Source organism: Sceloporus undulatus, chromosome 6, assembly GCF_019175285.1.
Source record: "Sceloporus undulatus isolate JIND9_A2432 ecotype Alabama chromosome 6, SceUnd_v1.1, whole genome shotgun sequence".
Lineage (NCBI taxonomy): Eukaryota > Metazoa > Chordata > Lepidosauria > Squamata > Phrynosomatidae > Sceloporus > Sceloporus undulatus.
In genome coordinates this window covers 9,856,998-9,882,336 of record NC_056527.1, presented here as the reverse complement: position 1 = coordinate 9,882,336, position 25,339 = coordinate 9,856,998, and the positions used below count along the sequence as shown (strand labels likewise).

Here is a 25,339-nt window from a genome sequence, read left to right as displayed (position 1 = left end):
CCAAACAGACAGGCCAAAATAAAGCTGCTTTGGGTCACTTTGGAGGTATGCTGCTTAAATGTCACACACATTGAAGCAGCTTTATTTTGGCCTGTCTGTTTGGGCCCATAGTGCACAAATGGTTTCCTTCTCTTAAAACTTCCCAAAGGATGAGCATAGAACAAAACAACACACACATAAATCTATTTCAGAATACATTGCTATCCAACTCCAAAGGCATAAATAAAATTACAATATTTTTTCTATATACCTGGGGAGTTTTAATTACAGGTAACAGCTGTACATAACCATCAGAAACATTTACATTTGTATGCCAGATCTGCCAAGAACAAATGATTTTCTTCTGCTCACAAATAATATTCTTGTTTGATTAAAAGACATTGTTGTAATTATGGTGCAACCCAAGAGTTGTAACATTCACAATTTATATCCCATAAATCCCACAGAGGACATAAAGGACTCATTACATTACTCTCCTGAAGAGTTTGTTAACTGCTGTATTGTTTTGTTCTGAGTTTTCCAATTAAGCAGCAAGAGTAATAAACGCTGTGCTTTTAATTTCGCTGAAATTATGAGAGATCTGTTGTTTTCAGACCATATCGTATATGACCATGAACAAGGTAATCTTGCTCTGAGGAGAACAGAGGCAAATTAAATATTACTGTGGTTTGTTTTTCATTGTATTTCCAACTGACTATAGCTTTTTTGTAAAATGAGAGCAGGAGTGTTTATTTTAGAGCGTAGTCTCTTTTGGGTGTAAGTTCCCCCAGTTTGGGTGTGTTTGAATACCAGAGCATTATTTTCATCATGGAGGGTTTTGTGAGTTGGAAAGATCATATTTTGATAAGAGGTGAGGATACAGTGGTGTCATTTTGCTCTTTGAGATTCTGCCTGACTCATTGTCTTTTAAGCCCTAACTTGCTGTCCTGATCAGCCTCTAATTCCATCAGTTTTAACAAGTCAGGAAATGGAACTAGTGGCTCTTTAGACATTGTTGAACCACAGCCCCTCTCAGCCCTAACCACCATTGCCATCACTAATATATGGTGGGATATGCAGTTCAGTAACATCTGGAGAGGCCACACATTTCTCATCCTTCTAGACCCTTTTCAGATACAGTAACTGAAAAATTTGGATTTTTCTAAAGTAATAGTTTTCAGCATTTGATTGTTCATAATTTGGGGACTTCAGCTCTTAGAATCACAGACCACTGGCTATGCTGGTTGGGGCTGCTGCAAACTGAAACCTAAAATATCTAGAGGATGAGAATCAAAGATTGAAAAATATTTAATTAAAGCAGCGTAACTGAATTAATCCTGATCCAGTGAGAACTGCTTATCTGGCATCACACATAATGAATGATGGTGTGTTCTTACTGGTGGAGGGTAACTTGCTGCGAAAGATGGACACTGCCACTATATGTTTGGAGAGTTTCATAGGAGGAATAGTACACATGTTCTGACAATGGGAAAGCATAGCTGGGTAGTGTACAACCAACAAAATATTTTGAAAATTCCTAAAATGCTGAGTAATGTTACAAAGGAAGTAGCAACATTGCTACATATCAAATGGTTGTAACCAGCCACCCTAATGCTTGGTGAGCTCCCCTGTGCTGCCATTTTCAGCTTTAGAAATACACACAAGGACACAGTTTTGGGGTGGCAGAATAGAGTCACCCATTATATTGCATGTTCCATACAGTAGGAGATCCATGACACTAGTGTGGCCATGCTTACTACTGTACAGTGTATCTGCTGGGGTTCGATTCCACAACCCCCTGTGGATACTAAAATTTGTGGATGCTCAAGCCTCATTAAACACAGTAGCTTAGTTAAATGATATTCCTTACATAAAATAGCAAAATAAAGGTTTGCTTTTTGGGGTAAAAAAATTAACGTTGTCAAACTGGTTAGTTGAATCCATGGCTAAAAAAATCAGTGGCTACAGAAGGCTGGCTGTGCTTTGTCACAACTAGTTGTGTGGAGGAGATCCTGGTAGTCTAAGGGCCAAATCATATGCACTTCTTAAACAATGAAAATAGTAGATGATGAGGTTGGATGGGAGAGGAAGGAAGATCCTTACTGGGATCACAACAGGTGCTTGTTCTTGCAGCAATCTGAACTAACTGTGCAGTTATTGTGCTAAGAGCCGCAGTTTTGGAGAGCTTTTCATCTAAATTCCTTCCCCAGTTCTGCATGGCAAAAATAGCACAATTGTCCAGAAGACAGAGTTTGAGAACAGATCATCCTGTGCTTTACATGACAAAAACCCTTATGCCATCAATTCTTTAAAAGGGAAGAGATCTAGGAAAACTGATGAGCAGCTGGGACTGTATGTTTCTGGTACTGGAGGGAATTAATGATAGTGATTTTATATACACATACAATTTATTCTAAATGCACACTCAAGATCCTATTTTTCCCCAAAAGAGATTAAATAGCATTGATTCACTTATATAGAACATGTTTATAATGGAATTCCAAGCTGGGATTCAATAGTGTCCTTAACTAGATCTTGGACAAGTTCTTGGTTTGAATTCATGTTTTTTCCCAACCAGAGGCAATGCTGGCTGACTGATTTGGGGAGTGATTAGTCCAAAAAGGGATTTTTTTCTGCCCTTAAGCAGAGTTTTCAATGCAGTCAAGAATAATGTAGAATAATAGTAGTGAAGGATGTATGAAATTGGCACAGTTGTGGGGAAATGAAAAGAACCCATGAATTCACAGCCTCCTCCAAATCCATAAACCGTATACATCTATGTGAACATCATATAACTGTCTATAAACAACAGGTTAATAAAGAATAGCCTCATCACAAAGAACATGAATATACAATTATGGAAGGGCTGTAACTGTAAGGGGGACTTACTTACATATGTTGGGAAGAATGTACTGCGTAAAGGTAAGTCAGTTTTGGTTTGCTGTAACTAATGTAATTTCAGAGATCACAAAATAAAAAATTAAATTCACCCGGGCCTCCTCCTCCTCTATATATGTCTTGTTTGTTCTTTAAAATTGATGTCTGTTTTAAAGTGATGTGGTTTATTTGTTGGTCTGTTGTTCCTTGCTTCAATCCATGGGGAGAGCTGGGTAATAATAATAATAATAATTATTGTTATTATTATTATTATTATTATTATTATTATTATTATTATTATTGGGAAACTATCTGATATTTTGAGATTTACAAAAGGACACACATAATAAAAATCCTTTGTTGAGAAATGACTTCCCTTTATTGTCTATCTTAACAGTAACTTGCAGAGGTTGAAATCACCATCTCAGTCCTTAGGACACTGGAAAGATGTCTTACAAATGACCCTTAGAGAAATGGATCATCGTGACAACCAGCAGATACCTAGAATACCTTGTATTTCCTACCTCTTCTTCATAACCATCCACATAATGTTGTTTTTATTACTTCAGGTTGATGAGTATTTGTTTTTAAATCAACCTGAAGGTGTTATTTTATAAAGTTTAATTTTAAAAAATAGCTAAATCATAGCCTCCTGTATAATCCATGCAGCAGTACCTGTGTTCTTTGCCTTGCTTATGTGAACACAGCCTGAGTCAGCATAGATAGCTTGTTTTGCCTGTTTAGTTAATGTAATTAATCAGCTAGAAGTTGTTTTCATGCCCTTCCCTGAAGCATCTGGCTGACCGCTACTGAGAACAGGATGCTGCTGAGTTGGGTGGATGCTTAGTTTATCTAGGAGGGCTCTTTTCAAGTTCTTACAGAGTTAGAGATAGTAAATCAAAATAATTAACTGGAAGAGCTTTATTCTTTACCCCATTTTCTTTTCATTTTTTTCTTTACTCGATTACACCTTGTCCAAAGGAAGGAAGGAAAGAATTTCATAATGAATGCGGCAGTATGGTGCTGTTTTATGAAACTAATCCAGAGATTGTTGCAAGATGTTTAGCAGAAAAGTTGTCCTAAGCAGAGGGTCATAGTGCAGTGGAATATATGCCCCACACATACCGGGAAATGAACTTGTTAAGAATGAACTGAGGTTGAACCCGCACTGCAGTTTGACACCGTTTTAACTGTTGTGACTCCATCCTAGGGAATACTGGGATTTGTAGTTTGTTCTGACACCAGAGCTCTCTGACAGAGAAGACTAAATATGTCACAAAACTACAAACCCCAGAATACAGTAGCACTGAGTTATTGCAGTTATAGCAGTGTCAAATGCATTACAGTGGACCCTTGTTATATGCTGGGGTTTGGTTCCAAGATCCCCCGTGGATAACAAGATCCGTGTATGCTCAAGTCCCATTAAATATAATGACATAGCAAAATGGTATCCCTTATAAAAAATGGAAAATCAAGGTTTGACATTTGAAATGTATACTGTACTTTTTTTGAACATTTTCAAACCGTGGATGCTTGAATCCGTGTATAAAAAATCTTTGTATAAGAAGGGCTGACTGTATTTCTGTAGTATGGATGCAGCCTGAATTATCTTCTTGGCTCATTCTTTAGAGATAGATACTCAAGTTGTTGTTTATAGCAGGTATAATTCTAGACATTGTGGTAAGACCTTCTCCATAAGATCTGGGAATTCACAGGGAAATTCACACCAAGAGTGGGGATGCTCTATTATCAGAAGAAGAATGTACTACATGAACAAAAAAATTAAATGATGGAAGTGATACACAGAAGAGCTATATAAAAGAGATGAAAAAATGAAAGACACATGGAACAAAGAATCATATGAAGAAGAATACTAAATTTTAGAAAGTGAGGTTGAAATTGCACTTAGAGAAATTGGGAAGAATAAATCACCAGGAATAGATAGTATTCCAATTGAACTGCTACACATAGCAGATTATCAAATGGGGGAAGAAAAAGGCATGATCCTGGCTAAATCATACAATTGTGTGGAAGATTTTCAGACGACGGCACGCTTATTTAGGATTTATCCTGAGAAGAACCAAGAATGCTCCAGCAACAAACTATTCACAGGGAATTTCCATGAATGGCTTCTCAACAGCACTATTGAAGCATGATTGCCAGGATGCGAAAACAAATTACCGGTAAATTGCATTTGCGAACTGAGGAAGCAACCCGGGACCTTTAAATTTTAAAGGGTCTGAATTTTGGCATAGGCAATTAGTTCCATTGCCAGGATTGGGTTTGCAGTGTATTTCAATCTTGTTTGAAATGTAGGGCATGATTTTGTTTACACAGGATTAAAATACTATGGTGAACTAATAATTTTTTTAATTTTATTTTTAACTCTGTGAGTGGTGGGAACATGATTTGAAGACATGCGCCAAAATGCCACATGCGCAAAATAATCAATTCTAATGTACTAAAGGGTAATTCACAGATATGTGCGGAAAGCAGTTGTGCTATTCTTTGGGTCTTACGTGGCTTTATTGCACCATTGCACGAGTGTGTGAAAATATTGAGTGCTATAGTCTACTGTTGCTTTTTGTTTTCACCACTGTGATTATTGCTGAATTAGCCCTGGTGTGATAATCTCTATAGTTCACACAATTGAATTGCTAAACACAGACAGAAGCAACTTGTTTATTTCTTGACCCGATTACATTCTACACATACTAGAAAATCTTATTTTCCTGATGTGGTTAAATTAGAACTGTTCTGAGCTTTTAGTACCCATCACTTACAAATGATGCTCAATGGAATGGCAATAAACATTTTATTTCCCTTCAGAAACTTGAGTTACATATTTTCATTTTTCCATGGATCGTGAATTGGCATTGACTGGATGCCCCTCTCAGTCTCACAGTCTAGGATGCCTAGGATATAAGGCAGGTAATAATAATAATAATAATAATAATAATAATAATAATAATTATTATTATTATTATTTATATTTCCTGCCGCTCCCTGCGGATCGAGGCGGGAGTGCAGCAATAAAACAATTCCATATAAAATACAATTGTTAAAACAATGACATTACTATTTATTCACTAAAATAATGGATCATCAACTAACATTCACACTAAGATTCATACTCAGATCATCTAAGGTAGTGATGAGACGGATCTCCTCCAACAAGCTGTTCCACAATCTGGGGGCCGTGGCAGTGAATGTTCTGTAAGAAGTTGTTGTTAGCCTGGTTTTTGAGTACTCCAGTAGGTTCTTTCCAGATGTTCTGAGATTGTGTAGGGAGAAGTGTTCCCTTAAGTAACTCGGGCCCAAGCCATGAAGGGCTTTAAAGTTAATAACCAACACTTTGTATTGCACCCGGAAGCTAATCGGCAACCAGTGAAGGGATTTTAACACTGGTATTATGTGGCCTGATCTAGGTGTTCCAGTGACCAGTCTGGCTGCCGTGTTTTGAACCAATTGAAGCTTCTGAACTTGGTACAGAGGTCGCCCCAAGTAGAGCGCATTACAGAAATCTAAGCGAGAGATTACCAGTGCATGTACCACTGTATCAAGGTCCTTTCGGTCCAGGTAGGGACGCAGTTGACGTATCAGCTGAAGCTGGTACCAAGCACTCCTGGCCATCACATCTCATTGAGATGACAACTGTAGAGATGGATCCAGGAGTACTCCTAAACTGCGAACTTGGTCTTTTAGGGGAAGTGTGCCCCCGTCCAAGATTGGCTGACAAATCTCCATCCCTGGACTTGGGGTACCTATCGCAACTACCTCCGTTTTCTCTGGATTCAACTTGAGTTTGTTTTTTCTCATCCAGCCCATTACTGACTCAAGGCAGACATCCAGAGGAGAGATGCCATCCTTAGTGACTGCAACAGTCGGAGACACAGAGAAATAGATGTGGGTGTCATCAGCGTACTGATAACACCGTGCCCCATGTGTCCGGATGATCTCTCCCAGCGGCTTCATGTAAATGTTAAATAGCATGGGGGATAGAATAGTGCCCTGAGGGACGCCAAATGTCAGCTCTCTCTTGGAAGAGCAACTGTCTTCCAGCCTCACCATCTGGAATCTGCCTGAGAGGTAGGAGCGTAGCCATTGGAGTGCAGTGCCCCCAATACCTAACTCCCTCAGGCATTCCAGAAGGATACCATGGTCTATGGTATCAAAAGCCGCTGAGATGTCCAAGAGCACCAATGCTCCTATATGGTTCAAATGACTAATTCATGGCATTTCTTTCAATGCATTTTTTTTAAGTGCCATAGATTGCCATAAGTGACGTAAGTCGACTTGATGCCAAGTAACAGCGAAGTACAGAGAAGAGGAGGAATTAGCATTTGCAAAATGTTTGCAACACAGATGTTCAGGATAGGTAAGTGTTGCATGCATTGTGCACTGAGCTGCAATAAGAGCTTACTGCAGACATAGCTTATTGTTGCAAAGTAAGTGAAGCAAACCAATCATTTTACTATATATCACGCTGAAGTCTTTCTCCCTTTGTAAAATGCGCAGGATTTAAAAGACTTGTTATGTAATTTTAACATGTCTGCTGAGCTGTATTCAAGGTTAAGAGGGCTCACCCTTCCAGAAATGCATGGCAGATAAAGAGCTGAGAGGTTTTTTCCTCTTCCACAAGGGCTCCGAAGGGCTTGGTAACAGCCTCAAGCCAATGATGTTTTATTTTTCCTTTATGTTATTCTTAAAAAAAACCAACCCACTTCTTATTATACCCTTCACAAAACCCATATGTCTGGGCCACAGGAGTTTGCTTTCATAGTGGCTAGTAAAAAAAAAGCATTTTTGCCTTCTGAGTGTACCTCAAGCCAACCCTGTGATAGATTCCTTTAGGTTAATGACCTGAAGGCACACAACAACAAACTCGTGGGGTTTAATGGGGTTTACCCACTACTGTAAATATGTTTAGGACTGTGATGTTTCCTGGTTTGTTTATGCTTGGGAAGCAGGAATTCAGGATGCAGCAAGACAAGTTGAGATGGAGAGGGAACCAACATGCTACTTTTCCAACTATAAACAAGTAATTACTTGAATCTGTCTCTAGCACTAATCAAAATTTACTGCTTCCTTTTAAAGAATTCCTGTAATGGGCACCTTCCTTATAAAGAATCCAGAGAGCAGAAATAAAAGAAAACAAAGCAGTCCATGAAGATTACCGCACTAAAGCTTCCCCAATGTGTTTCTCACGGGCGCGAGCCTGGAACGTGATGAGGGCCAGAATGCTAGTTTACCGCAGCGAAGCCGCCATCGCCACCGGGCGTTCCAATGTGTTCCAGTGTTTCCAGGGAGGCCATTCTGGGAACGGTTTGAAAGGTTCCCAGAAATGGCCTCCCTGAACACATTGGGAACACATTTGGAACACATTTGGAACGCCCGGCACGATGGCGGATTCCACTGTCGGTAAACTAGCGTCTGGCCCTCATCACGTTCCAGGCTTGCGCCCGTGAGAACGCATTGGGGAACGCTTTTACCCTAGTGTGGTAATCTTGTGTTATTGAGCTTGTGATAAATTTTCAGTGATGCAACAGAAGAAATCTGGGGACTAGTTTTCCCTTATAGACAAAATCTTAAGTGGTACTTGCAGCAGATTGAGGATTTCTTCCTCTAGTTCTCCATTTCCTCCCATCCTTGATGAATGTATGGCATTGCTCCAAAGCAGATACTAAAATAAGTAACTGTGTTAATCCAAGACTATGGCCTGTTACAGACAGCCAAAATAAAGCGGCTTCGAGTCAAGTGGAGGTATGGTGTTTCAATGATGCATGCGTCTAAAGTCCAGAAGTCGCACCAAAGCCACGCTCCAGCCCTGGAGCGTGGCTTTGGTGTGGCTTCTGGACTCTTAGGACGCATGCATCATTGAAACACCATACCTCCACTGTGACTCGAAGCAACTTTATTTTGGCTGTCTGTAACAGGCCTATGTCTCTGAACTTTCTCACTTGGCAAAAAAGTTCAAATGCAGCTAGTGGTATTTACTTTTGTGTAAATTGTTTAGAAAGGATGTTGTGAATGTTTGGATGCTAGGAAGAGTGAGTCTCTGGACCATGATGAAGAGGTGCTGGTCTTCGATGCTAGCATAACAGATATTTAAATCTATTCTGCATCATCTAATATGGATTAGTTGAATCATACTGTCAGGCAACATTCAAGTTCCAGTAGAATGGCACTGTGTAGCTTTCTTTATCTCTCCTTCAAACCCATCAGCTTGAAATGCTGTCCTGCTGCTTTCAAGAACTTCTTTGATCTCCAAATATCTGGTCTGTCTTTATAGCCTTTGGCAGAGCGTAGACATGCTCCCCATTTACTCACAGAAATAGCCTGCACAAGTCTGTCCATCCTGGTTTCTGGTCCTATTCATTCCATTCTCCTTTTAACCCTAATTTTGCAGCTTGATCTAAAAAAAGTTTTGAATCTCTGGATGACTGTATTACTGGATCCTCAGCAGTAAGGTGTTATTGACATCTGCAAAGAAAAATAAGGGGAATTACCTTCCTTTCTATTCAGTTCTATCCTTGCTCACTGGAAAGGTATTACTACAATCAGCACTTCACTGATGGGTGCCTTTTCTCCAATAGTGTTACTGTGGCGTTGTCATGTTAGATTGGTGTATGGTAGATGGGTTTTCAGGGCTGTAGTGGGAGTGACTCTTGACATTATTTTCTTCTCCCTTTTGTCTATGCAGTTGTTTTACTTCCTGATTTGTTTCAGGGAGTGCAATAGCATCCTAATGCAAAAGCCTCATTATGCTATGTCCTCAGAAAGCTGGGAACAGCAGGCAGTGCTATAGTGGCCCTAAGAAACAGCTGTAACTAATTTAATAGAAGACCAGTTCCAGATCAATCCCTTATTATTATTATTATTATTATTATTATTATTATTATTATTAACCTTTATTTATAAAGCATTGTAAATTTACACAGCGCTGTACATACAACCAATTAAAAATGAATAAAATAAAATAAACCTGTCAGTGGCATACATTCTAGGTAAAGCAATTAAAAATTAATACATATAAAATTCAAAACAATACCAAACAGGTTAAAATTAGCATCACTGTCCTATCTGTTTTGCTTTCATGTTCTCCAAGAAATGTGATCTTTAAAAAATTGTTATAATGCTGACAGTGTTTTTAAAACAATGTGAACATTTCGAAAGCAGAGTTCCAGCTTCTGCTCAATCTACCATCCCTCTCTAGACGTACAGTTTGTTCTCACTATATTGTCTTAGCTACCCACCTGCTGACAATTTCCACGTACGCCCACAAACTTCCCACTTAACTTATGGACTTGTAAACAATCCCCTTCTCATAGGTGGATAGGTTTGTGATTTCTCCCAATAGCATTCCCAATAGCCCCTCTTTCTAAAGTTCATAGAGTAGGCTGGAGGATAATTGTAATCAAATCTAAATTGTCTGAAGCATGTTTGGCTCACAGTCGCTGAGCATCAGATGAAACTGTTGTCTGTGTTTTCCGGGCTTAACTTGTGTTCGTTGCCATCTCTCTTGTTGCTCTGCTCTGGGAATTAAAAAAACGCCAGGCACGGGTCCCCATCTGTTGTGGCAGGAGCAGCATCCACTGGCTGGACCTAAAATATTTTAATGTTGTTTTCTTCTTTTGACTGAGAAGATATTCCCCACCCACCTACATGCAATTCTATGGATATTTCAACCCAAGGTGCAGGCTTTTTCAGAGCTGTAAGTAATGGATTTGTATGAGTCATCTGTGTTTTCCCTAAGGCTATAGGAACAGCAGATAAATTGTGCCAGTGAAAGGGGAACAGTGTATGTTTAGAGCAAGACAAGACTGAAGGAAAGAGATGTTTGTTTGTCTATTGTGGAACTGCATAGTACATGTGCATGCTACTGTGTGGGTGTTCTAGGCAATGTTGTGTCTGTTTTGCATGCATAATTGATACTGTGATGTTTTTCTTAATTTCAACAAAATGAAAGGCTGTGCATCATGTTCTCTTTGTACTTGTTTTCTGTCTGTAACTTCTCCCCATCACAATTTGAACAGAGAGATTAGATACTTAGAAGGTGGGATGGAGCACAAAGGAGTACGTTGATTTTTTGCTTAACTGTCTGTTCTCTGCACCCTGCAATGTCTATTTTTTATTTCTGTGCATCTGATAGAAACAATCTCAGTACAGTTGCTATCGCTAATACAGAGATGAAGATATAGGTAAGGATATATACACCCAGAGGGAGGAGGGACCCATTTGGAAGTTCACTAAATTTAAATATTGTTGCTGTCATGCTTGAGCTTCAGTTACCTTTGGGTTTCTATCAGACCTGCAGCTGTTGTTGTTGGTAATTGTAAAGATGTAAATCCTATGAACAGCAGCACAAGGGACAGCTTCAGAAGGTAGCAGCTTCTCCTTTGTTGGAAGTTTTTAAGCAGAGGCTGGATAGATGTCTGTGAGGGATGCTGTAGCTGTGCATTTCCTGTATCAGAAGGGTCTTGGTCTATAAGACCCTTGAGACCTCTTCCATATCTATAGGTTTGTGGTTCTATTATATGATTCTATAACCAGCACCTTTTCCTTGGCTTGGAGGAACCTATTAAAATAATGGATTGTGTAAAGATGGGCTTCCTTTATAGCATCTGCTATAATGGTTGAAGAAAAGGTAGCGTCATGTAGTGAAGACTTGTGGTTCATCATTGGGGTGAATCAGCTCTGTGTTCTATTCCAAATTTTAAAGGAGCTCTCCAAGAGGATGAACCTTGTCTTCCAAATAATACCACAATAGTGCCCTTGCTATTCATTATGAATAGGCTACTACTGTACTTATGTTTTATCACCAACACGAGGAAGGAACACAACAATTGCAATACTACCAGTGAAGTCCTATGTAGAAGTGAGCCTCGCCAAATTGATTTCAACTTTTGAGTAGATTCATATAGGATTTTGCTCTAAAATACTATTTAAATCTTCTACACTGCAATCATATTTATGTTTGTCTTGTAGTAAGCTCCAGTGAATTCAGTGAGCCCCACTATCTTAAAAGTGGCTATGGAAGGAATCAAAACTATGAGAAGAAGAGGTAATTCAGTCCTAACAATCCTAGGCTGCAATAGAGTTCCAGATAGATAGGTTTGGAATAATACTTGCCTGAAATTATGCAGAGCTGCTCCCTGTCAAGGTTGAATATTTGGCCAGATGGTCTGACACTAAGCTGGGAATCAATACTTTCCAGAAACTAGCCTTATGAAAAAATGGAGTTTGATATCTTGCAGGGACGTAGCCAGGATTTTAGGAAGGAGGGGGGGTCCAGACTAAGTGGCACCATTATAATGGGGCTTGGGTGCGGCGGCGCAACAGCACGCACCATTCATTTTTCTAATGGAAGGGGGGGTCCGGACCCCAAGAACCCCCCCCCTTGGCTACGTCCCTGTATCTTGACAGGAGACTGAGGATGCTGCCACACTGCAGAAATAATCCAGGCTGATACTTCTTTAACTGTCATGGCGCAACTATATATTTCTGGGATTTGTAGTTTGTTGTGGCATCAGAGCTCTCTGACAGAGAAGGATACATATCTCACAAAGCTACAGATTCCATAGCATTGAGCCATGGCAGTTAAAGCAGGGTCAAACTGCAATGTAGATGGAGCCCAGGACAGATGTCTACACCCAGCACAATATTAATTTGTGAAATTATCTGATATGGGTAGTAGGGATTATCATTACTATATATTACATGGCTTTGAAAAGCGGTTTGACAAATTAATGAAAGGTGCATACTAGCTATGGTAGCTAAATGCATTTTCTATATTAGAATATTGAAAGCATGGACAAGTTATTTTTCAGACTTTAATACCCATTCCCCCACTTAGCCACGCAGGCCAGTGGCTGTGCTGGTTGGGGACTGTAGGGAACTGTAGTAAAAAAATCACTTCCAAGGTCTGAAAGTGCTATATCTCTAGTTACCCAAGCAGTGGAACAAAACAAATATTTTTTAGTCAGAATTGTGAAGTCAGCAAATATTCCACTAATAATACAGTTAAGAATTGGGAATAAAGGAAAATGGCCACACTATTGAATATTATAGTTGTTTTCCTATATTATATCTCTATTATATATCAGCCTCAGGAAGAATGGATGATGCTGATTCATTCCTGGAATATTTGTTAAATGTATGTTAGATTACAGTGACATTTGTGGAAGAGAACTTCTGGTTTGTTTTTGAAAGGTCAAATCATCAGTCGTCATCATCATCATCAATCATCCTTAATCTACAGATGCAATGGGCAAGCAACTGGAGAAGAGATGGCATTTTGTTTTGTTTCCAAGCTGGGCTTTGTTGGAGCACTAAAGGAACTGCAGTCTGTTCTAGCAGAGGCAGTTCTCATAAAAGGATGTTGATTGCCAGAGGAGGGGCAGTAAAGATTAGCTAACACTTTCTAGTTAGAAACAGGGCCAGTGTATGAGGCACATGTATTGGCAGGTACCATAGATCTTGTTGATAGATCATCAACAGGTTTGGCTTCTGCTTTTGGCTTGCCTTCTCTTCAGAGAGGTAGTTTGGTTATGATGGTAAAAAACATCATGTCCTTGAACCCACTTTTACATGTTTGTTTATTTGTTTGTTTTGCATGTTACACCAGTTGCCTTCTCCGGGTATTACCAATGATATACACATGCCATGTAGACTATAGTTTGGTCACATTTAGTGTTCTTGGTTGTGGGGTGTGAGATGATTTCTCTGCTTTGGCCTGAGGTCAAAAAATATTATTTTTTTACTATGACTCCCAGAGTCCCCAACCAGTACAACCATTGGCCAAGGTGGCTAAGTGGGAAAATGGGTAATAAAGTCTGGAAAATAACTCGCCCGCAGTTTGAAGGAGCCATGGTGGCGCAGTGGTTAAATGCCGGTAGTGTACTACTCACTATGAAGTGGTATATAAATGAAGCTGCTATTGCTATTGCTTTAGCCACAGAATGGTCTCAGGTTCACTCCCTGACATCTCTAGCTAAAAGACCAAGTAACAGGAGAGAGGAAATAACTCTTCCACAGCTTCCATTTAGGAATAGTCTAGAGAATGGATGAAAAGTCTGGTAGGCAGTTTTTCATGTTGTTGTTGCTGTTGCTGTTTTGTTGTGTGTCTTCAAGTCATTTCTGACTTATGGCGAGCCATAAGTTCTATCATGGAGGTTTCTTGGCAAGCTTTGTTCAGAGAGGGTTTGCCATTGTCTTCTTTTCCGACTGTGTGACTTGCCCAAAGTCATCCAGTGGGTTTCACTGGGCAAACGGATATTTGAACTCTGGTCTCCCAGAGTCTTAATCCAGCACTCAAACTGGTATACTACATTTGCTTTTTCTGCAGAAGACCAAGTCCAGTCAGACAAGTATTCTGTTTCTAATAGCAGTCAGACAGATACCTCCAACTTGGTCTAAGAATCCAAGACTTTTTCAACCTCTGTTTTCAGGTGTTGTGACAAATAGATAATAGTGGATGGACAACTTCACAAACGATTAATTATTTCTTGTTAAAAACAGCCATCCAATTCTATATTTCTCATCCATTGCATGGGATAGAGAACCTCACAAGCTAATTAGGCATGAGTTTTCTGCTAGTCACCTTAATTGGATGGCCTCAAGTCCTAATATAATGAGAACAGGACCTGATTATCTTTTAATATCTTCATTTGGAAAAATAAGAGTATAAAAAGATAAAGGTATAACCAATCCAAAAGATTTCCAGCACAAACTACAGTGAAATAACTGGGAATTTTGTGAGTGCACATAGTTCTCCATTCATTTAATCTAGGGTTGTGCAACTTCCAGTTATTTACACATATTAGAAATTTTAGTCTAAATTAATATAGGGCATGTTAACACAACTACAGCACTCTAGAAATAAAGTTTAATAATAATAATAATAATAATAATAACTAGAGTTTTCTGCATGCTTAGCAGAAAAACTATTTTGCTGATCTTTTGTATAACACAAGCTAAAGCAAGTGAAAACAATTAAAAATGGACATGGAATAAGTTGTTAAACATACTTCACTCAATTCCTAAATATCTTATTTAAGTGGCAACATACAAAAGATGTACAGGTAAGAACAGATTGCCTGTAAAGAATGTCAGGAAATGGAACATGGGACTTGCAGTAATTGAAATGAAAAGATGTATGTGAGAAGCAAAGAGACAGAAAATTTATTCTAATTAAGAAAGGTTTTAGTATAGCAAGGCTTGTATAAAGAAAATCACAGGTGCAAAGGTAGTTAAAGCAATAAGACTTGGAAATCAAGGTCACTTAAGAATAAACATTGATAACACCTGAAACATGTCTCAAGGGCAAGACCATCATAGTCAGGGGTTGGACTTAGATCTGGGGAGAGTAAAGTCAACCAATCAATGTGAAAGTACACACCCAGTGGGTGGCAACTAACAGTAACAATAATTGCCAGTCTTGTCCATGTGTTTGGGGGGTTTGGTGAATTGGTAAGCTGTGGGAATTTTGAAGCGTTATAGGGCTTAGATAATGTGTTGCAAAGTTTTTTGTTATTTTATTAGTTGTACTTAACCAGGTAGCAGAATAAAGTACAGTAGTATTCTTGTTTAGACTACAAACTGTGTGTTTTCTTCACTGCTGGAAGCAGTGCCAAGCAGTGGGAACAAGGACCAACGAATCTTGAGATGGAGATATCCAGATAAGTGAGAGAGAGAGTTTGAAGAGGTTTGTCAGGACCTTCAGCATTTACTCTGCATCTCTGCTACATTAGCAACACAACAACCACTGACCAAAACTGGTCAGCTCAGCTTTACCAAGTTGATGTGGAGTTACAGCCTGAGGTTATGTGCAACAACTCCCATCATCCCTGACAATAGTTTTGTACAACTCTGAAAATTACTCATAATCTTGTTTTTGAAAATTAAATTCCAGCTTGCCTGTGCCTGACACAATTTGAAAATAGATTCTAGAAAAGAAGCAATAATAGTATTATGTTGATGTTAAGTGTTTTCAAGTTGACACTGACTGATGACTACTCTGTCACAGGGTTTTCTTGGCAAAGTTTATTCAGAGGAGGAGGTTTGACATTGCCTTGCCATGACTAACCCAAGATCACTGTGAGTTTCTATGGATGATCAGGGATTCAGTCTCTGGTCTCCCATAGTCCTGGTCCAGCACTCAAACCACTCTGGCCTTCTCAATTACCTGTCATAACTCACCCTCTGGAATCTGATTCACAGGAATTGGATTGTGCCAAAACACACTGCAGAAATAATCTAGCTTGAAACTGCTTTAACTGCCTTGGCTCAATGCTAGGGAATTCTGGGAACTGTAGTTTTGTGAGATATTTAGACTTCTCTATCAGAGAGCTCTGGTGCCACAACAAACTACAGTCCCAGGATTCCCTAGCACTGAGTCAGGGCAGTTTAATGCGGTCTCAAACTGGATTATTTCTGCAATGTGTTTTGGACCGGTGATTCTATGATAGCTCCTTCCCTGAATCAGAGAAGCTGGTGTCTGAAGTAACTCGGAGGCTCTCTCCTCACCAGGACTTCATAGACACTGAATAAACACCTCTGTTGCAGAGAGAGAAGGGACAACTTTGTAGGAATCAATGGCGTTTTACAGACTGCCGAAAAGGGCGGTCTGCCGCTGCCCTTGTTTGCTGCGCGAGGGAACCGCAGCGAACAAACCGCACGGTTCCCTGGTGCAGCATAAAGAAGCCGCAAAAAGCGGCTTCTTTTTCCAGCGCCGTTGTGATGTCGCAAGGCACCAATGGCGCCCTTGCGGCGTCACAAGGGCATCGAGATGTGCGTACACTAAGCATCTGTCACGTCAAAATGGCGGCGCCCATCTGTATACGGCGCCACTATTTTGATGCCCTTGTTACGTGTGAGGGGCAAGGCACGTCAGGAAGTGCCGCCCCTCGTGCCTAACGATGGTGCCCCATAGGGCCTGTCGGGAATGCGTCAATGTCTGTTAAATAGGAAACACTGACTAATCAAGCACCTGGCATCCAGAGTCAGCCACTTGTAAATCTCTTAGCCACTACTGCTCATCCTTGTCGCTCTAAGCCATTCATTCTCTTCAACTAGCAGTGCTCATGGTGTGCGTGTGTGTTTCTTAGGATTCTTTAACTTTGGACTCTGCCTATATTTAATGAGTCCTTGGCGTATCCTTTTTGGCTTTGGTTATTTGGACTACTGGCATAGTGTAACGACTTGTGAACAAGCTGAGATCTTGCCCCGGTGCCTCCTTTCATCTTCCATTAACTTCCTGGTTCATTGTGCATAACCTTATCTGGATTCATTCACATGTAGCTGCTTTAATAATTTGTCTTGCTGGACACTTCTTGCCTGTAGGCCTAGAGCATTGTTGTTGTAGTTGTTGATATTGTTAACTGCCCTGGAGTGAACCCTGATTCATACCAACCCTGTGGATGAGACATCTCCAAGTCTCCCTATCCTCCACTGCTCTGCTTAGATCCTGCAGATTCAGGCCTATGGTCTCCCCATTTGAGCCTATCCATCTGGTATGTGGTCTTCCTATCCTTCTACTACTTTCTATCTTTCCCCAGCATTATTATTGTTTCTTGTGAGTCATGCCTTCTCATGATGTAGCCAAAGTACAACAGCCTCAATTTGATCATCTTGACCTCCAGGGAGAATCCAGGCTTGATCTGTTCCAGGACCCATTTGTTTGGTCTTTTTGGCCATCTAGTGTATCCTCAGCACTCTTCTCCAGCACCACATCTCAAATGAGCTGGGTTTTCTCCTATCCATCTTCTTCACTGTCCAGCTCTCACATCCCTACATGGTGATGTGGAAGACAATGGCTTGTACGATTCTAACTTTAGTTGTATATCCTTATTCTTTAGAATCGTCTCTAATTCTTTCATCACTGCCCATTCCATTTCTAGTCATATTCTGGTTTCTTGACTGCAGTCCATTCTGGTCAATTTTTGATCCAAGGTACAGGAACTAATTCTTTACCATTCTCTAAAATAAAAAGTTGAACAGAGAATATGATTCTGAAAATGTCAGGCTACACATTTTCAGAATGAGTACGTGCATTGTACATGCCTGGATAGCTCATTCACAGAGGTACTAAATGTACTGTAAAATCAATATTTGGTAGTTAATCACATCTTCTTATCAGTTCTATCAGCAAATAGCTTTCTGCTTGATGCCAGAAAGTACTTATTTCAAATATTTTCATTTAAATAAAACAACAACACACTCTGTTTTTCTTGCCTGAGGTTACAAGGGTTCTGCATGATGCATGGCATACTGCACGCACAGCAGACTTGTAGACAGTACATTGCATCATTGACTGTTTTACTCTTTGGACCTTTCTAGATCTGACACAGTTGCCAACTGAATATGTTTAATGTCCCCAACAGAGATATGGCCCACTGACACAGTTCTAGCCCAGATTAACTGTGTTTTTTGTCATTAACCTTCAAGTGGTAGTTTGCAGCCTTATCTAAAAAGGGTCAAAACAGCAACAAACAAAAGAGTTTTAAACATAAGAATCCAGTCTCCAAGTTCTGATGAAGTATATCAAAAGGTACAAAAATAATACTTTAGATATATATTTATATATTCTATGATACTATTGATTTGGATAATATATTGATTTAGATATTAGTAGGAATGAGTTTACAGCTATAAGATTTCTAATTTCTTCCTGCATTCTTCTGCATGCTTGAAGAAAAAGGAAGAGAATGAAAGTTCCATTTTCCATTGTAGGAAAAAACAATCACAGTTCAGTGTTTTGCAAGAAACTGAGGCCCCATACAACAGATAGGCCAAAATAAAGCTGCTTCGAGTCACTTTGGAAGTATGCTATTTAAATGATGTGCGTGTCCTAAGAATCCGGAAGCTGCGCCAAAGCCACGCTCCAGTCCTAAGGACTGGAATGCAGCTTTGGTGCAGCTTCCAGACTCTTAGGACGCATGCATCATTGAAACTCCATACCTCCAAAGTGACCAGAAGCAGCTTTATTTTGGCCTGTCTGTATGGGGCCTGAGAGAATTTAGTTGAGACCTTGTAAAAGTTGCTTAGCTCCTGTCCCCACTGTGCTTTATGGAACAATTGTTTTCATGCAGAGTTGATGGTGTGAGTGGGCTTACCCAGGAATGTAGCTGGGGTGAGGTGCAAAATAAGGATATTGTCAAACAAGTAAGAATTCTGTCCTCCCTATGAAATTTTGGGCCAGCATGATGTAGTAGTTTTACTATTGGGCTATGACTATCCTCTTGCCTATAGAAACCTGCCTGGGTGACCTTTAGCAAGTCACCCTCTCTCAGCCTCACAGGAAGGCAAAAGGCATGCCCCTTCTGAACAAATCCTGCCAAGGAAACCCTATGATACTTTTATCGCAGGGTGACCATAAATGTGAAACAACTTTAAGGCACTCAACAAACAACCCAAAATTAGTTAACAAAAGAGATCCATAAACATAGCTTGTTTCACCAAAATTTAATTACAATGAAGTACATAACTTCAGTTCAAATGTCAAGTGTTTCTTCCCAGCAGGAGAGTGGAAAGTTGCTGTTTTATGTTCCCAATTACTTAAACCAGTGTCCATCGATCTCTTCAAATTCACAGCCCACCTTTGACCCCAAAGTGTCACAGAACTGGGCCTGGCTGTTTTGAACACATTTATTTTTCTCATATGAACTGCTATTGGCTAACTTTTCTTTATTTTATTTTCTTGAATAACTTGTGTAAAAGTTATTTTTTTTAATGGCAAGAGCAAGGTTGGGATTAGGAGGCTGGGACATAATAGCCTTATGAGTTCCAAGACTGTTTGCTGATGTTACAAAATTATTTTCCTGCACATTGGGTGTATCGTCGTCATCATCATCATCATCATCATCATCATCATCATCATTTACATAACACCCTTTCCCCCATGTTGAGACAAATACAATACAGTATAATGAAGGCATACACATTTTAATTAAATATCACAAACATTTTAAACAATTTAAAACTTAAAAACATAATGCCTTTAGATTTGCCTGGCTTGTGTGAATACTTGCGGGCCCACCATCTACTTTTGCTTGGTCAACAGAGCATAATACTTTCTGTCTCACTGCACTGCTGCCTTCAGTTCAGTGTTTTTGCAGCAGCAGCTACTTTCTTCAAACACAGTCCAGTAGAAAGAACTATGGATTAGACAGCACACTCTCCAGGTTTTCAGAGACAATATGGGTTGAATTTCCTAGAGGAAAAAAACCTGTCCAACATTGCCATTAATTATGGTGAACCTGTTTGAATATTTGGATATGGTCAAATATCTATTACATTCCCTTGCTCTTCTTAGTTCCCTTGCTTCCTTCTCCCATTTGTCAAAATCTGGATGGGGAAATCTTTAAGTGCTGTAAATTGCCCCATATACTTTGTAAAGTACTATGAACAGGGATGATTCTGACTGTGCAATAAATGATTCTTTGGGCAAATTATACTTTCCAAGCCTCAGTTGTTCATCAGTAAAAATGGAAATGACAGTGGCTTCCTATGCAAAGCTGGTGTGAAGATGAAACGAATGAAAGATATGAAAGCTGTTTGTGGTCCTGTACTGCATAAATGATTAATAATAACAATAACCTTCAAGCTTTAATATCTTTGCGTGCCAGCTGATCTTTTTGCTCATAATAATTACTCATGGCTATTAACCAAAAAGAATGTACAAAGCAAGCAGTGAGAGCAGCTGTTTCCCCCAACTGCTGTGAGACTGAGGAACAGCTCTGCTTCTCTTCGCATTTACAGTTTTGTACATTTTTATCCTTTTGACTCTTTGTGTGTGTTTTCATACCCTCATTCAGTGTTGCATGCACATGGTCGGAAATCCTGGACCTCTAGCTAGGTATATGTTCTTGCTGTTGGTATTCTTGGCCAGAATCCGAAACTTTCGGAGATTGCACAGACCCATAGGAGGTTGCAAGGAGCTCCTATACAAATAATATCTGTATCAGTCACTGTTGACTGCTCTGCATGTGCGCATAAAGCTGCCCCAATATTGCCAGGAGTGTAAAAACCCCATTCATCCTAAAGCCTTTGCATGTGTGTTTGGTTAGTGATAGCTTTCTGTACCTGTGCCTTATGTGAATCAGAGCAGTCATGGAAGAGCATGGTTTTTATGGTATCACTTGGCAGAGTTGAATCCTACAGTCCAGACTACATTCCCTTGAAGGCAGCAGGCTGAATAAATTATTCTTACTGTGCTTGGAGGTCTCCATTACTGATTGAATGGACATAAGACTCTTTTAAAATATTGATGTGTATATTAGTATAACAACAACATGGTGTAAAAGCAGAGCCTGGCTGTGCTGTCTGAGGAATTCTAAGGTTTATTTTTTAAAATATAACATTTTGAGGCTCTGCTTCAAAGCATATGATGCATCTAGCTTGCAGAGGCTAAATTGTTTAGAACATAGTGCACTACACTACAGTGGAAGACATTCCTGAAAGCATCATGTACCTGGCTTTGAGTTCCAGGGGAGAAAAATGGCACTGAACTGTAATAAAGAGTACTGTAATATTACATTTATTATCTGCACTTAGATTACTTTCAGTGTTTTATCAACAAGCCTCAAATCTCTGCTGCTTCAATAGTACTGCAGCTGCAGACCTACACTGTTCTCAGGTCTGCATAAAGGAGTGTGCAATGAAGTCCTAAAACATATTAATTCTGTAAAGCCTATTGTGTTCAAGGGTGCTTACTCCTAAGTAACTGTGCTTAGGATTGCAGTGCTAGGACTTGCATCTGAGTAGACGTGCCTAAGATTGTATTTTTGATCAGTGTTTGTAAGTCTTAGATTTGCAGTGGAACCAAAACAAGCCAGAAGTCTTCATTGCGTTTTCTCATTGATATGTGCTACAAAAAAACAGTTCAGTTGGTCCTGTAGCCATCTGTCTACCACTGGAGGTGATGCTCAATCAGTAACAAAACATCATAATTCTGAGCGTGAAGAGATGAATGAAAAGACAGTCAAACACCTGGGGTCATTTTTTTACCTAAATCCCATCAGTCACATACATACAGGGTACGTATTTAGAAATATGGCAGTGTTATGCATCCTTTTAATGTTTCTATGTGCCTTATGGCCAATTGCTTTGCAGTATGGAAAGTAAACTTCTAAACTGAAGGTTATTAGTGACTAATGTAAAAAATCCATGGGATTTTATTAACTTTCTCTGACTCTTTATGCAAACAGTAAATGTTTCTACAGACTCAGTGAAACTGATCTGGGTGTTTCTGTTGTTTGGTTTGATTTTGCACTTTGGAGTATTCTAATCTACCATAGTGACTCTTCTGTTTACCCCCTGAAGATTGTCTAGAGCCACCAAGGGGATTCCAGTATAGTTGGCATTCTCTGTAGTTTTGTGTGTTTGTTTAGTGTGGCAAACTTGAGTGTAAGGGAAAATGAACATATTTCCTACCACTGTCCCCAATAACATTCAGACTCTTGAAGATGTGCCTTTGAAATCAGAGTGATGGCTGTGGTACTTACTGTCTTTTATGGCTTGCCTTTTTTCCCCAACCTCAAAAATTGTATGGGGAATTTGTGGACCAAATTACCCTTTTTTGGAAAAACCTGGAAGCTGTAAAATCTTACCTTTTCTGGGTATATCTGATGCTTCCTAGCTTTTGAGCCTGAGGTGCAAAAGACTATCAGATCACTTAATTTGGGTGTGTCTGATGCCAAGAATTCAAGATTTGTCATCACACATCTAATCTCAAAACTCATTGGCATTTTTAAAAATAATTGCTTTTAAAAACTCTGACCTGAGTTCATGGTAGAATATCCTCAATTGCAGTGAACCATGTTAGCTGCATATTGCTGTCTGCCTCTCAAGTTGTAAAAACACATCAGCTTTTTCTCTCTCTGTGTAAAGTTTGGTTTCATGGCTTCTTCCTGTATTTGTTTAAGGTTGCAAGCCTATACATACTTACCTGTAAATAAATTTCATGTAACTTTCTGGTACAAACATTTATGTAGTCAGCCATAGGATTCCGGCAAGAGTGTGTCCTAGTGGATTTTCATAGAAAGCACCTGTGTCCAGCAAATAAATTTTCAAGTAGAAGCTCCCAGCTGCTGCAAGAGATTGATCAGAAGGATAAGGGAATTTTGGTTTTCACTGGCATCCAGCAGGAACTACAGTGGAAGGACAAGAGCTGCCTCTGTCAGCAATGATTGATGTATGTATGTGGTTTGTGACCAACTAGTTGCCTTTGCTGTTGTCAGCAATCTGTATCACAAGTAGGTAGCTAATCATGAAACACACACTCACATGGCACCAACTGATGTTTTCCTTTGTTGTTCTGTGCCTTAAAGTTGTTTCCAACTTATGGCAACCCCAAGGGGATGGACCTATTCACGGGGGTTTCTTGGCACGTTTCTTCAGAGGCGGTTTGTCATTGCCATCCTTTGAGAGTGAGGGAGTGTGACTTGCCCAGGGTCACCCAGTGGGTTTCCATGGCTAAGTCAGGATTCAAACCCTGGTCTCCCAGTGTCCTAGATCCAACGTCCAAATCACTATGCCACACTGGCTCTGTATGTTTTCCCTTACATCTTGATAATTACTTGAAGGCTAAGATTTTTGCCCACCCCACAGTCACTGTTTAACACTGGCCATCAGTTCCAACTAGTGCAATCTAATAAGACTCCATGTAGCAGCTAATATTTCTCATAGCCTGAAGAAGTTAGTTTTTTAAATGAAAATTCCCAGAATCTTGTAGTCAGCATGGCCAGGATGCTCCTGTGGAAGAGAGGAAGTGATGAGAAATGGTGGGCTGGCATCATCTCAACTTTCATTCTTTTAGGTCAAGGATGGATTTTGAATCCAGTCTGAATCCAACACTCTGCTCTCTGGTTTACATCATATGCTTATTAAACAAAGGCATGCTACAAAGCAACACATGAATCATTAGAAATAAAGTCCTTTAGACAACAAGCAGCAGGGGCAGGAATGTAATTGCAGCTTATTTTCTTTAATTAAGGATGACCTGGACAAATTTGTCTCATAAGCATAATTTTCTTTGCATCACTTGGAGCTATCTGATTGTTACTGTAAATAACTCCCTTCCCCTCTGGTTTTGTGTTAATTGTTGTTAATTAATTTACCAAGAGCTTGGTTCCTGCTAATATAAGTATATTGAACTGTCTTATGAAAGGATAATCTCCTTTTAATGTAATTTGGGACTTTAAACTGTTAGTAATCTGCTGCTGCTGATGTTCCTCTGCAATGTATGAAGATAGCTACTAATGATAGGAAGTCTAATAAATTCTTGAATTATGCTATATTTGTGCATTCTGGGAATATAAGACAGGTGGAAATCCAGAAATGCCAGTACTAAAATGAGGATATTATCCCCTTATCACATCTGAGAGTGTTCCAGTCTAGAATGTTCTAGAAGAAGAATGAGCTGGAGTGAGTTTTAAATGTGTGGTAAAGAAACAGTTCTTCTAACTGACTAAGAAGGCAAGGGGAACTGTTGATAGAAAACACACAAGTTTTATGTATGAGGGAACAGGCTTACATTTTGCCCAATTTTCTTGGCTGTTTCTGGGATGAAAGACGCTGCAGTGTGGATTAAAGGAAGTCCATAGAGAACATTCATCTTCCCGAAGGGAGGAACCAAAACTGTGAGAAACTTTGACGGATTTAGTTTTACTGCTGCAAAATAATGTGTGGGCCCAGGATTGGCAGTCATATAAAATCACCTTGCCCTTCATAAAATATATGAATCAGTGAGTTGCTGGGGCCACTGGAAGATTCACCAGGACAGTGAAGTGTTTAGTGTTTTCTGCTTTTATAGCTGATGCAGGCTTACAAAGTATTTTCAGAAGAATAGCTCTTTTCTGATCACTTGGTCTGTAAAGGAGTATTCCTTTCCCCCTAGTAATCCTTTGGTTCTTTTAAAATGGAAATCTTATTGGGGCCGTTAAGAGGTGTTCACTGAATTCTATACTTTTCCTTCGCTCTTAGGATCTCAGCTCATTTGCCATGCCATTCCTGGATGGAGATGTGGACAATTCAGAGAAACATGCCTCACGAAAGGTAGGATTCTCAGGGCTTTTCCACATTGGTTATATAATCCTTGCAGAAAGTACTTGTTTATCACCTTGACATTGAGAGATATGTTTTACTGTGAATATAGAACTGTGGGTTGATACAGTTAGGGTTGATACTTTAAAAGGGACGTTCCTATGATGTTCACGTGTACCTCAATGCTGATGGTGTGGTCAAGTGGTCTTGTGAAAAGGCAACGATAAGCCACCAACCCATCCTTATTTGCACATCTTGATCCATGAAGACACTTTCATAGAATCAGAGCTATGGTGAACTGGAAAGCAAAAATGATCTTCTAAAGACTTCAGTATGAAAATTAACCCTTAAGCAAGCTATAGAGATTTAGGAACTGACGAACAAGCAGATGAACAATCAGACTAAAATTTTGCATGGTAAAGCTTAATTATACAGAGAA

At 39.6% G+C, this 25,339-nt stretch overlaps 1 protein-coding gene across 1 annotated transcript in view; it reads left to right on the top strand.

Moving 5' to 3' along the window:
* The window catches only part of PRKAG2 (protein kinase AMP-activated non-catalytic subunit gamma 2), a 242,729-nt gene that overhangs the window by 49,191 nt on the left and 168,199 nt on the right, over positions 1-25,339 (top strand). Inside the window, 1 exon segment of the mRNA XM_042477435.1 lies at positions 24,841-24,912. Coding sequence (XP_042333369.1) covers positions 24,841-24,912 — 72 coding nt within the window.